Below are 14430 nucleotides of genomic sequence, written 5' to 3' on the forward strand. Positions count from 1 at the left end.
CGCTCTGAAGCAGCCAGGAGGGGTGTCTTTCTGATCTGCTGTTTTCTGCCTGGCACGTGTTCCTCTGAGACTAGAAAGCTTTTGTCTGCACTTCTTTTTTTTTTTTTTTTTGGGGGGTTTTTGGGGGGGTTTTTTTTTTTTTTTTTTTAAATCTCAAAAGTTAACGTGATTCAAGAGAGTGGTTTTGCTAAACAAACTGAAGCACACTCGTCATTACATTAAAAGGTAAGAAAACAATTCTGAGAGACAGCAAGCATAAAGGGCCCAGAGTCACTGTGTGATACCACAGGTCAACTCACCCAGTCAGACGTATGTACACCAGTGTTGAATCTTTAAAATTCTACCCCAGTCTTGGTCTTTGCCCCCACCTCCCACCCCCCACCCCCACAAAAAATAAAGGAGAGGGGGGAAAAAAATAAAAACAATAAAACAAAAAACCCAAAAGCATTTGCCTTCCCTCCAACAGTCAGAGACGGGATTCAGAGAGTTGCCTCTGCAAGGGGACCAAGAGTGGACTTTGATCTTAGGCTACAATGTGCTTTTTTAAAAAACAATGCAGGGAAAGGAAAATCAGAATATTGACCAAAGAGCAGTGACTTCCTGTGCTGTCAGGGTGCCTCTTCTGGGGCTTGTTTCCATGTGTGTCTGTCTGTTTCCTGGGAGTAGTTTTGTCCTTTCGGGGTCCATCGCTCCCTGGCTTCCGTGGGTAGCACCTCACAAAGGGTTGGCCAGCGCCTTTTTCGATCGCTTGATCATACTGGGGTGGAACTCGGTGTGCCGCCGGGCGTGCTTTGTGAGGTGGTCGCTCCTCATGAAGCGCTTCTCACAGAGCGGGCAGCGGAACTGCTTCTCCCCTGTGTGGGTCCGGTAGTGGCGGGTCAGCTCATCTGAGCGGGAGAACTTTTTAAGGCAGTCTGGCCATGTGCAGGGGAAGGGCCGTTCACCTAAGAGAAGGGAATTGAGACAGAACACAGTTAAAACAACACATCGGCAAAACCCCAGAGGCTTGTCATGGTCAACAATCCCAACGACTCAAAGAATAAACCCCTTGTATAGGAGAGTTATGGGTGAATTCTGCTCCCCCTCTCCAAAATCCACCCGTTAAGGTCCTAACCCCAAGCACCTCAAGAGACAGTCTTTAAAGAGGTAATGAAGGTTAAAATGAGGTCATGGGAGTGGGCCTGAATGCAATGAAAAGGTAGGACACAGACATGAGAACGTCAGCAAAGACCACGTGAGGTCACAGTGAGACGACAGCCATCTACAAGCCACAGGAGTTTGGAATGACACCAATTCTGCCAACACCTTCATCTCGGACTTCCACCCTCCAGAACGATGAGAAAATAAGTTCCTGTTATTTAAGCCACCCAGTCTGTGGCTCTTTGTTGTGGCAAGCCTAGCAAACTAGTATCAAGGAACTTCAAAAAATTCAAGAAAAAAATAGAAATGAAATATCAAAATAAGCCATTTCGGTGCAAAACCACTTGGAAATCCATGCAGTTTTATCATAATTCATATTTCCCCATGAACTTTTTGAACTTTTTGAAGACCCCTTGTACAATGAAAAAAACTGAGAATCATCATCTCCAGCAAATGATCTTGTTATTTTGTACCCAAAGAAGTCCTTGGAATTTTCTTCTTGTTTCATTCCAGGCAGTTGCTGGTTTCATGAGTCTCTCTCAGGAGACAAAAGGCTGAGCCCACTGATAAATTCCCTGACATCACAGAGATGGGAGAGAAGTGAGGCATCTGGTCCAAGCAGCCTCTCACCTGTTCTGAGGAGAGCAGGTGTTACCCTCTCACGGTCCTGAGTGCTGAGGCCACCCAGCCTCTATTGGTGGAGTCTAATGACAGGGAGTCCCATCTCTGACGAGTCTGGATGCTCTTGAGCATCTCTGTCACAAACACTCTCACTAATCTGAAATCTGCCCTCCTGCAAAGGCCATGTTTGAAGCCACATTGTCTTAGCACTAAAAATAAGTTTCTTCCCTCTGCCATACAGCAATCCTTTAAATACATGAAACCACCGGGCAGGTCTTTCTCTAGTGTCTTTAGACTAGACAACCTCAGTGCCTTCTATATTCCTCATAGAAGAACTAGCATTATTATAACATAGGGACATGAGCGCAGGCATAGAGCTAAGGGCGTCCATGCACTAACTTACAGAATTGCAGGATACCTCACGAGGTAGTCCCATTTTACAGATGAGAAAACAGTTAGATGACTCAGTTGGGTCCACACAATTAGAAAGCAGAGCCATGACTAGCTCCATCCATCCAACTCTAAGGCCCATGCTCTTGGCCACTCAAGCCATCCTGCCCGTGGGTCATGAGGACTTGACACTGTTTCTTCCTCCGTCCCCATTCTAATTGCCATCTTCAGAGTCACAATATGGTCGCCATGTCCCACTTAAAATGCAGCTAAGACCTGCTTGCCACATGTGATCCTACAGCATGGAGATCCTCCTCTATTCTCCCAGCAAGGTGACGGCAGCAAGCAGGCACCATGTCCGCATTTGGGAAAGGCACACAAGCAGAAAAGCGGACTTTTATTTTATTTAACTTCATTTATTTTTCATTAATTTTACCAAAGAAGGACAGAGAGAGAGAGAGAGCAAGAAAGCAAGCTGCCAAGTCCAGGACTTGAATCGGAACTGGTCATATGGGAGTTCAGTGCCCCTAACCACCATGCCACCTGTCAGCCCCCAGACTAGTCTTTTTAAAATGAGACACATGGGGCCAGAAGATGGCATAGTGGTTATGTCTTTGGACTCCCACAAGGCTGACTGCAGTTTGAGTCCTGGACCCGGTGGCTTGAAAATCACGCCAGGTGCATGTGCACACATGCCCAAAATCCCAAGAGGAGAATGAAGGAGAATGGATTACAGCATAGCCATCCCCCCAGGGAGTGACTTCCCGGTTTCTGTTTCTCTCTCTCTGTCTCTCTCTCTCCAGTGAGTACATGCACCCCTATGGCAAAAAGAGAGAGAGAGAGAGACACTTTTGGGCCAGTAGGAGGCACAGAGGTTAAGGTGCTGGGTCCCACAGGTACAACTCCAAGGTGCCAGTCCTGGACCCAGCAGTGTCTAAGTCATGTTGGGTGCATGTGTGTGTGGCCAAGATCCTGAGATGAGAGTGGAGAAGAAGGGATTGCAATGAGTCCATCCTCTCCGGGGAGTACTTTCTCACTTCCCCTCTTTCTCTGTCTCTCTCTGGTGAGCACATATGCCCTACAGCAAAAGCTTTAAAAAAAGAAAAAAGATGAGAGGCTTCCCCGCTCCTCTTGTGAGTGACGGCCACTGTCTTGCACCGGAGCCTGTCTGCCCACTCTTCACACCTTTCCTAGCACAGCCAAAAGCAGCTGCTTCCCAGACACAGGACACACAAGCTCCCAGATTCCACGAACTCTCCAGACACTCACTTGGTGGGAATGAGAAGCGAATATTTTATCACTCCTGTTCAGGCCTTTCTGGAACCCAGACTGAAATTACAGAGGCTGGGAGCTGTCCAGCATGGTGCATCTGAATCATCCAAAAATGATTGATTCTTTTTCCCTCAGCTTCTCTGAATCTATGCTGAAAAAACGTAGAAACCATGATAAAACAAAACAAAACCAACCAACTCTCTCAGCTTCATGATAATCTGTACTGAGATTTTATTAGTGGAGTGATGATCACAACGCTGTGATCAACCCTGTCCAACCCACTTGTTCTTAACGAATCTATAGGAGCTGATCTCTACAGGCAGGTCTACATGTGACTCCTCACTGAGCCCTGGGCTGAAAAACTACAGCAGCAAAAGGCAATAGCGGGGGAACCAGCAGTTAGCGTAATGGCTATGTCGCTGGACTCCCATGTAGACGACCACGGTTCGCGACCCGGACGCGGTGGCTTAAAACTCACGCCGGGCGCGTGTGCGGGCGTGCCCAAGATCCCAAGAGGAGAATGGAGGAGAAGGGACTGCGGCGTGACCATCTCCCCTGGGGGGTGATTTCTCGCTTTCTGTCTCTATGTCTCTCTCTCTCTGTCTGGCAAGCGCACGCACCCTATAGTGAAAACCTCTCAAAAAAAAAAAAAAAAGAGATAAGAAAAGAAAAGAAAAAAGGCAATAGCGAACCCATGCATGCAGGACCCTGCCCTAGGTGGATGAGTGAGGGCCAATGATGCACAAGAATACTCCTACAGGAGCCCCCGAAGAAAAAACAAAAAGTGCTTCCCCCGAAAAACTCAACAAAGACTTGGCATTGAAAACTGCACTTCTGCGACTTCTGTTGGATGAACGTATTTCTACTCACTTCAGCAGACCTTTGAGCAAAAAGTGCAATGCAGATTGTCACAATCCCACAAGGTCGATCTTGAGGCAAGGACAATGGCATATATGACTTTTATCCTATTCATGCTGCCGAACATTAGGTAAATGGCCACACATTTTTATATATGAGGGTAGTTCAAAAAGTTCCTAGAAAAATGAAACTGAAAGAGCCAGCTATTAAAGGATCTTAACCCCACGTGGTCCCATGGTTTGAATCTTAGCCCCCGTGGCTTGATAAACATACCAGCTGCATATGTGTGTATGCCAAAAATCCTGACGGGATGGAGAAATGGAGAAGAGATTGCAATGTGGCCATGCCCTATTGGGGGGTGCTTTTTCCTTCTCTCTGTCTCTCTGGAGAGTGCACATGCCCTCTGGTAATTAAGAAAAAAGAAAGAAAAATGGAATTAAGTTTATTTTGGTGCAAAAATGTTTTTAATCTACAGGGTTTTTTTAGATTTAATTTTTATTTATTTATTATTATTATTACTACTATTTAATTTGCTATAGGTCATGCACACTCACCAAAGAGAAAGAGAAATTGAGAAAGTGAGCTGCCAGGTTCAGGACTCAAAACACAGCCAGACATGTGGGAGTCAAGTGTCTTAACCACCATGCCACTTGCTGGCCTCTATGTATAGTTTTTTATAATATGCATTTTCCATGAGCCACACACACACATGCGCGCTCGCGTATGCTGGGTCTGTTTATCCTCTAGGTCTCATATTGACCAAAAGATGCTCAGAAATTACGGAATTACTGCAGAAGACACCTGGGCTATCCCAGAATTCGATTGCAGAAGAGTCTTCTTTAACCCCAGTGAAGCATCTATGGCAGAAATGGTCTTCTAAACATGTTATATTAAAAATATAATGAGGGATTGGAATTCACAGGGTGGTAGCTTACAAAAAAAAAAAAAACCCTCCCAGCTCTCTACTTTTTGGAGCCCTTTCTCCACTGCTAATAATATGGCGGTGAGAAATGATGAAAAGAAAAGCTCAGTGTTTGCTAGATACTTGTTAGCTCAGAACCTCACCAGGAGTGGTTTTCTTGGTGGGGTGGTAATGTGATCTGGCTTGCCACTGGGGCACGCACTCGCTTCTCCCAAGTTTGAGATCTGTGTCTACTGCAGACTAGAACTGGGAAAGAAGAAAGGACTGGATTGGTAAAGAAGGAGGGCACTCCTCTGTGTTAGGAAGATGGCTTTATTGACGTGACAGTCAGTGGAGAATGATTGTGAAGCCTGAGTCAGACATAGGTATAAAAACTGTAATGCTGAGTTTTTACGGTTACGACTTAGGTATATTTCAAGTGTAGTCGGCGCCTATTTCCAGTGAATGCACTTTCAATCTAGCTTATAGCTACCCTCTTTTTTATTTTTTTAAGTTGTGCTATGAGGAGTATGAGCTCACTGGAGAGAGACAGAGAGGGAAGGAAAGTGAGAAAAATCACCCCCAGGGAATGGCCACATTGCGATTCCTTTTCCTCCACCTCCTCTCAAGATTTTGGGCACACACGCATATACACCCAGTGTGCTTAATTTTAAGCTGCCGGGTCCGGGACGTGAACAGTGCAGTCGGCCATGTGGGTGGGGTCCAGCACCCTAACCTTCACATCACCTCCTGGCCCATGACTACCCTCTTTGGACTGCTCTCATAGTTGTCGTTTTATGCTGGTTCTCACTGCTTCTAATCCAGACGCCATCAGTGACCTAGTATCCTTATCCTTGAAGCGTGTCACACAAAGAGGGACACCAGAGAGCCCAGAGAAAATCAAGACCCAACAGTGGCTTACAATTTCTAAGTATCTAAAAACTACCTGCTTGGAAGTGAGTTGCTAATGTAAAGTTCCAGTACCATTTTGATTCTTCCAGAATCTTATGTAGAAACTTGAGGGGTTTTTGGTCACCAGTGTAAATCGAAGGTGAGAGGACTACATCACACTGGCTAAAGATAGCCTGTCGCAAGCTAAGAATGGGTATGCTCTTTTTATATTTGGTTTCTGCCAAATGGTGGAGAAAAGGCACAAGAAGAGTATTTCATTAGGGGAAAGTTATATGAAATCAAAATGTTCACATCCACACATACAGTTCTACTGGAAACCTCCATGTTCATCGGCTTACATATCCTCTGACTGCTTTTTCTCCCAGTAACAGGGTTGAGCAGCTGTGACAGAAACTGTAAGACCTGCAAAGCTGAAGTGTATGTCATCTGGCCCTTTATAGAAAGTTGGCTGACCCTTGATTTCAGTCAGATTTTTCTTTCTTTTTCTTTTTTCTTTCTTCTTTCCTTTTTTTTTTTTCTGAGAGGTTTTTGCTATAGGGCGCGTGTGCTCGCCAGACACGACAGAGAGAGACAGAGAGACAGAAAGCGAGAAATCACCCCCCAGGGGGGATGGCCACGCCGCAATCCCTTCTCCTCCATTCTCCTCTCAGGATCTTGGGCACGCACGCACACGCGCCCGGCGTGAGTTTTAAGCCACCGGGTCCAGGACGCGAACTGCAGTTGACTATGTGGGAGTCCAGCAACATAGCCATTACACTGCTGGTCCCCGATTTCAGTCAGATTTGAACTTCTTCCTGGTATTACACCAGTGTTTGTAAATTCAAATGTATTCAGGAAGCAGGTAAGTAGGAAAATAATAAGTAAGAACAGTCTGGCCTCTGTGGCACAGTCTGTAGCATACGGGACAGTGGAGCTGGAAGCCACACGCTGACCATGGTGTGAGACCCTGGCCAGGTCAGCCTGAGAGCACGCTGGGTATGTGTGTGCTGCCTGAGCTCCAGGCAGACTAGAGGATCAGAGGAAGGGTTCGCGGCGTGACTGAGCTCTATGGAGGGTCTCTCTTTCTCTCTCATGCACACATACATGAATGGGGGAAAAATGCTATCATGAATGAAAAACATGAGTAAAATGCCAAGTGCATTAGATCACGGGCTGACAGGATCCATGGTAAACAGGAAAGTGCTTTCCCCACTTAATCCAAACTGGACACCTCATAAAGCACGGTGCCAGCCAGGCAGTGGGTGCGCAGGCTGGATCCTGCTTAGGGATCTACAATTTGCAGCCCTTTGAAAAAACCTCCATCTCTTCAGCCCAGTGGAAAGTCTGCAGACAGCCTACTTCCAGCATGTTAGTGAATGACAGACATATAACAAGGTATCCTCTAGAAATGCTACCTGTTTTACACCCAAGTATGGAATGCGGAAATTATACGTAGAGAGGAACAGCCTTTTACGTCTGAATGAGACTAAAGATGATCTGAAGAAGAAATAAGAGGCCTAAAGACTTTGTTTCGCAGCCAGGGGGAAACCACGTAAAGCTCTCTTTCTTTTTTGAAGTTCGGTAATTTCTTCCATTAGAGACAGAAAGTGAGGGACCCCACCAGTCTCCCACAATCCACCCACAGTCGCAGCCAGCCCAGATCATGGGTGTGTGCACTGTGCTCCCAGCACGCTCAGAGAAGTTCCAGGATGTGAACCCAGGATCTTTCCCACATGGATCCAGTTGACCTGGCCACGACTGTCCTTCAACTTGGTGCTAAGGTCCAAAAAAGCATCGTCAACATTCTTCATACAGGACAAATCATACAGCAAAGCAACTATCAATTAGAAAATCTTTCAACCTGTTTTCAGAATTAATGAGAGTTACCATCCTCCTAGGGGGAAAGTAAAAGAACAGACTTGTACCAGTGTTTTATTTCTGGCCTTCCCAGGAAAATACACCCTGAGGCAGTGACACAATGAACTCTGCTTTATTGGAGCAGAGCTGTTAACAGCACAAGTTTCTGAGTTCTCATTATTTATATGCCACTCCCCGCCCTTTTCGGCACCAAGCTAAGCACCTCTTGCTGACAGACTGAGTTCAGAGTATAAAATAGACTTGATCAAAAAAATCTATGGAATACTGCACCAAATGTGTAAAAGACTTTCTTTGCAGAGACAAGCCGGTCTCCAAAATTCTCCTGGGCCTCTGGTGGGTACAACACTGCAGAGAGGGGCCTGCTGGCCCTGTGCCCACGGACTTAGCACAGAGAGACACTGCATTTGAGAGGAGTCTCGTCTCTACCTGTCATGAGTTAATGATGTCGAGTGAAGCCTTTTCTTCTTGAGACAGTCCCAAATGAATGGAAGTGAGTTCTCCACACAGGAGCAAGAGGGCAGGGTGCCTGGCAAGGGTAACTCGCTCCCCAGATAGAGAAAACCTTGCCAGCTCCCGAGTTCAAGCAGGTGGCCACTGACGTCCTGGTCTAGGCACTCGGTATCACCTCCTTCCTACTTGGTTCTTTTTGCCTTTTCTTCCCCAAGTCCAGGGACGGGCCAAAAAAATCTGACCTCAATACAGCTAGGAAGGTTAAAACTACAAAATCAAAAGTTACCGTTGCTTCTAGCAAAACTAAACCAATTTGGTTAAAAAAAAAATCTAAAGAGAATTAGACCTCCTTTTCAGAATTCTAAACATGCCAATTAAGAATTGTAGCTTCTTGCAGATGTACAAAATCAAGGGTTCTTCTTGAGGAAAAATAGTGTTTCTTTACTGCACACACACACAAAGCAACAAGAATTCCATAGATAAAAGGATAATTTGGTATTAAAAAACCATTGATGTTACTCTTCATTATAACAGGCTAACACACACACACACAATCACATATTTGCTTTGATGGATGCAAAATGATATTTGATAAAATTCAATATCCATTGCCAATAAAAGCTTCTAGGAAAGTGGAAGGATAATTCCTTAACAGGATTATATATATATATATATAGAGAGAGAGAGAGAGAGAGAGAGAGACCTAAAACTTTAACTCAACAAGGTCAGGAGTAAAATAAAGGTAGTATTGCTACTACAGTCAAGCCCCAAGCAAGAGTGGATGCTCACCCGTTATTGTCCAGGCATTAATTAATTAGATTTAAAAAAATAAATGGTGGGGAAGGGAAGATTTATGAAATAAGAATAATTTGCAATTGATGCAATTTTCTATTTAGAAAATTCAAGATACATAACTGAAAAAAATTTAAAAATGCACTCATAGGTGTAAATATAAAAAAGAACACTAGTTTTCTTTTATGCTAACCATGACCAGTCGATATAAGCCTAGTCACAAAAGTTCAGGACCCGTATGAAGAAAACCATAAAACCTTGATGTAAAATCAAATGAATAAATGCAACATTTTCTGAGCTTTTGGATGGTAAGATTCAATGGTGTGAATATGGCGACCCTGAACAAATTCATCTATGAAATTAACACACACTGTAAGAATTCTTTTTTGAACTTGACAAAATTATTTCTGAAGTTCACTTGGAAGAATAAACATGCCCAACTTGCCAAGAAAAGTTTGCAAAAGAACAAATAATAAGTGAGCCTTTGCAATACCAGTTATTAAAATGTATTATTAAAGCAGTAATAATTAAGATGGTGAGATAGCAGCCCAGGAAAAGACTAATCAGTGGAACAGAGGAGAGTCTGAAAATAAACCTAAGAATCTATGGGGATTTCGTATATGGTAAATGGGGTATTTCAAATCAGTGAAGCAAAAAATGTTTAATTCAATAAGTAGCATATGCAGTTAAGCGAAATGCACAGGGAGCTGGATCCCACATGGCTGATCAGAGTTTAACTTCCAGCCTCAGCAACTTGAAAAGCAAGACAGGCCTGTATGTGTGCACGCCCAAAGCCCTAAGGCAAAGGAGGAATAGAAGAAAATAGGACTGCAGTGTAACCATGCCCATTGGGGGATGCTTTCTCTCTTGGTGAGCATGCACACCCCCTGGCATTAAAAAAATAATAATAAATAGCGTAAAAAATAGGTAAAAAAGAAAAAATAAATCTGGATCCCTACCTTATACTTTTCATTTAAATGACATCCAGATGGACTATAAATACAAATGTAAAAGATAAAACCATAAAGGCAAAATAAAATATATGAATATTTTTAGAATCCTAAAATAGAGACATTTTAAACATGAAACCTGAAGCAAAGATCTATTTGAAGGATAGTTTTGAATACATAAAAATGTTAAATTTCTGCATGGGAAATATACATGTATATTAAAAAAAATAACCACAAAATAATGAACTAATAAAATAAAGTGCAGCATATGACAAAAGGTTATAGGACCTGTAATACAAAAAGAGTACTTGCAAATCAAAAGGGATAGTCCAATTTAATAAAGTTGGGCAAGGATGCAAATAAGTAATTTATTAAACAAGAAATACTAATATAATGACCAAGAAATAAATGCACGAAAATATATCTAGTTTCACAAATAATCAAAACATGCCAATTAAGACATTAGGAAAATATAAGGCTGGTGAAAATGTTGAAAAGTCTGTTCACACCTATGATTGGTGGAGGCAGGAGGAAACTGGTCTTCTACCACACTCCTACAACTCATAATTGATTCAGGGTCATCTGGCAATGTATTTGTCTAGAAATTATTTTTGGTAATTAGATCAGAACATGAAAATATACAAAGATACCAGCATTGCTTATAAGAGCTAAAAGTTGGTTACAATTTAAATGTCCAACAATAAAGAGTTGATTGAATACAATGTATCCATATGATAGAAGAGTATGCACCTGTTAAAAAGGCACTAGTTTCTTCTATAATGAAATGGAATAATGCTCCAAGTGAAAAAAGCCTGGGGTCAGCAGATGGTGTAATGGTTACATCGCTGGACTCCAACATAGTCAATGGCAGTTTGAGTCCCAGCAGCTTAATTCACACTGGGTACATGTATGTGAGTGCACAAAATCCTGAGAGAAGAATGGAAGAGACTGCAGCATGGCCATCCACCCTGGGGGTTACTTTCTTGCTTTCTATCTCTTTATCTCTGTCTCTGGTGAGTACACACACCCTATAGCAAAAATCTCTCTCTCTAAAAAAAAAAAAAAAAGAAGAAGAGCATCTCATGGGGCCAGAAGGTGGCGTAGTGGTTAAGGCACTGGACTCCCACATAGTAGACCGTGGTTCAAGTCCCAGACTTGGAAGCTTGAAATTCATACTGGTTGCATGTGTGTGCATGCCCAAAATCCCAAGAGGAAAAGAGACTGCAGCACGGCCATCTCCCCAGGGGGTGATTTCTTGCTTTCTCTCTCTCCATCTCTCTGTTGAGCACATGTGCCCTATAGCAAAAATCTCTCTCAAAAAAAAAAAAAAAGGAGCAGCTCATGATTTTCCATGTATGTGAATACATATGGAAAGAAAAATTCCTGGAGGAATATATATAAAACATGAACGGTGATGGAATAAAGACTAACTTCAACTTCTTTCTGTTCTTTACCCCTATATTTTCTGATATTTTTTAAGTAGTGAGTATAAATTTCATTTATAATGAGAAAATGAAAAAGTTATTTTTATATTTTAAAAAAAAAGGTTTCTGAAAACAATGATGCATCTGACTTTAAATGTTCCACAAAAGGGTTGATCAAGAATATATTCCATGTGGGCGGGTGTGTGTGTGTGTGATTTACTTTCTATCAAGAGATTATGGGGACATTCCAGGTGTTCAAGATGAAGGAAAGGAGAAGAGTCATTCTGTTTTTAACTCATTAAAATGTTAGAAAGTAGAAAACTTTCTGAGCATACTAAGTCTGTTTTCTCACTCCTCCTCTACTTCCTCCTATCTTACTTTTTCCATATGTGAAAGGGAAATGGCTCTTAAAAGAACCAATAAAAGAATCTTCCTTCAGAGGTGGTATTACACAACAGTTTGGCGGGCTGCTCAACACAGGAGTGTCCGTGCTGGGAAGGGAGGACAGACCATGATCATGAAGTGTGAAGACCCAAGGGCCAGCAGGTGGTGTGGTGGTTAAGGTGCCGGATTCCCACTGGTTTTGGAGCTGGTGGTTTGAAACATATCAGGCATGTGTGCCTACGTGTCCAAAATCCCAAGAGGAGAGTGGAGGAGAGGGGATTGCAGTAGGGCCATGCCCCGGAGGGTGATTTCTCACTTTCCCTCTCATAGTCTCTGTCTCTCTGGCAATGTTTACTCTCCTTTGAGACACACTGTTGCTTGGCTTGTATAAACCCTCTCTAGGGAGGTCCCCACACACGCCATGGCACTGAGGAGTTGGGGAGCTGTGGCTGGGTGTGATGCATACCTCAAAGATCTCTACCCTTCCAAAGGTAGGGTGAGGAACGGACTGTGTGTGCCTGGCCTCAAACCATGCTTGGAGAATGCCACTGGGGGATGGAGATAGTGCAGGGAGCTCACACCTGGGCCACTGCTCAGGCCTCTTTACCAGAGGACGTCAGTGTGTGAGGATGAGGTCATGAGCAGGTACATAACACCCCAGCAGGGACCACCACAGTCAGAGGGGGGCAGGCGACACAGGCAGGGCCCCCGCCCCACCCAGGCGAACGCCCAGCGCGCTAAATAATACATCACCCTCAGGAGAAAGAAAGGTAAAGTGCCTCAAAGCAGAAAGACAACCTTGATTTTGCAAACGTTTACCCAAGAGAACAGAATTTAATACAGAAGTGACCTAGACCCTGAATTGCCAAGATAAAGTTTTCTCTGGCAGCAGAAAGGCCAGAGACTGAAGTCTGATGAGTACATGCCTATCAACCTGTCAGCTAGGCTGCGGTAAGGACTGGTCATGACTGGAGCTGCTACCCCAGCAAGTATTTCTAGTGTCTTCCCTCCGGCTTGACCTCTCCACAGGGTTGAAACGTGATAGCCATTCATCCGCACACCTACATGGGCCACCATCAACTAGTTTTTCAAGTTTCAGCTCCTCTTCTCCTGAGATGGAGAGAGCCACCAACTCTCCTGTGACAGTGGGCTTCATCAAGTGCCAAGAACTGCCCGTCCAAGCTGTACAGCCGTCACAAAACAGGCCCCCCCTAGGCTCCCCCAGATCTCAGAGGAGGAAGGAATGCAAGCATTCCTGGGAAGTATTTCAACATTCAGAGCAAGTAGGATGTTGAGAATAAATACCTCAGGTTAGGGAAAACTGCATGTACTTTTACGTGGTGAACCCCTGCCTCAGTAGGAAAAGGCTCACCCGATGGGTGTTTTGTGGCTGGCCACGTGTATGGTTAGAAACACAAAAGAAAGGCGGCTGTTTGGTTGTTATTTCACTTATTTTCATTACAATGGTAATTGTAGAAAATGACTGTAACATTATGGTAGCTCCAGGATGTTAGTCACTTTTTCTGGTTTTTATACATTTTTCTAAAATTTTGTTTCTTTATTTATTGGATAAGGTGTATGCATGTGTGTGTGGCAGGAAGAGAGAGAGACACACACACAGAGAAATGAACACCCTCTGTAGCGTCTGATCTTCTTTTTCCAGTCCTCCAGCCTATGGACCCTGAGCATGGTATATGTGCCGGGTATATTTCAGCTGACCAGTCTGGGGATTCAAACTGCAATTGCAAATGTAGGATCCAACTTCCCTAGAGCTGTGCATTATTGTGCCACAGAGCTGGTTCAAATTTTTTAAGTTATTAATTTTTTTTTTAAGAGAGATTTTTGCTATAGGTCACGTGCGCTCACCGGAGAGACAGAGAGAGATGGTAAGACAAAAAGTTAGAAATCACCCCTCAGGGCAGATGGCCACACTGCAATCCCTTCTCCTCCATTCTCTCAGGGTTTGGGGCACACACACGTGCCCAGTGTGAGGTTTAAGCCGCTAGGTCTCAGACTTGAACCGTAGGCCAGCAATGTAACCATTGCGTCATCTGCTGGTCCCATTATTAAATACTTTTAAGCTCTGCTTTTTGTCTCTTATGATTTATTATGCTGATTTTGGACATCATGCACACCGAATAGACCTCTGAATCTCAATAGGAACTGCTATGCAAACAGCTCATCTTTACCTAGACCACGCTTTATATTAGCACATACGGTAATAAATGCTCATGTAAACACAATTCATTTCTCTGGGCGTTAAAATGAACAGACTGGAATTAAGACCGAGTGAATGGCTCTGAAGGCCACTGTTGTTATACTTGCTCCACCTCCACTCAGAGGTGGGTGGGGGGCTGTGGGTATAAGCATAAGCTCACGTAATGCATGCTGAATGATCTATTTTCTGCAAAGACCTGTCCATATAAGCACTTATGGACTATCTTTTAGGTTGAATCTAGAGATAGTTCACAACTCTTTC

General features: G+C 43.7%; 1 protein-coding gene across 1 annotated transcript in view; it reads right to left on the minus strand.

The window, feature by feature from the left end:
* Positions 1-492: 492 nt before the first annotated feature.
* Positions 493-14430, minus strand: part of KLF9 (KLF transcription factor 9) — a gene marked incomplete at its 5' end in the record, with an annotated part of 26852 nt that continues 12914 nt past the window's right edge. Inside the window, 1 exon segment of the mRNA XM_006152478.3 lies at positions 493-944. Coding sequence (XP_006152540.2) covers positions 715-944 — 230 coding nt within the window.

The sequence above is a fragment of the Tupaia chinensis genome, unplaced genomic scaffold (assembly GCF_000334495.1).
Source record: "Tupaia chinensis unplaced genomic scaffold, TupChi_1.0 Scaffold000354_1, whole genome shotgun sequence".
Classification (NCBI taxonomy): domain Eukaryota; kingdom Metazoa; phylum Chordata; class Mammalia; order Scandentia; family Tupaiidae; genus Tupaia; species Tupaia belangeri.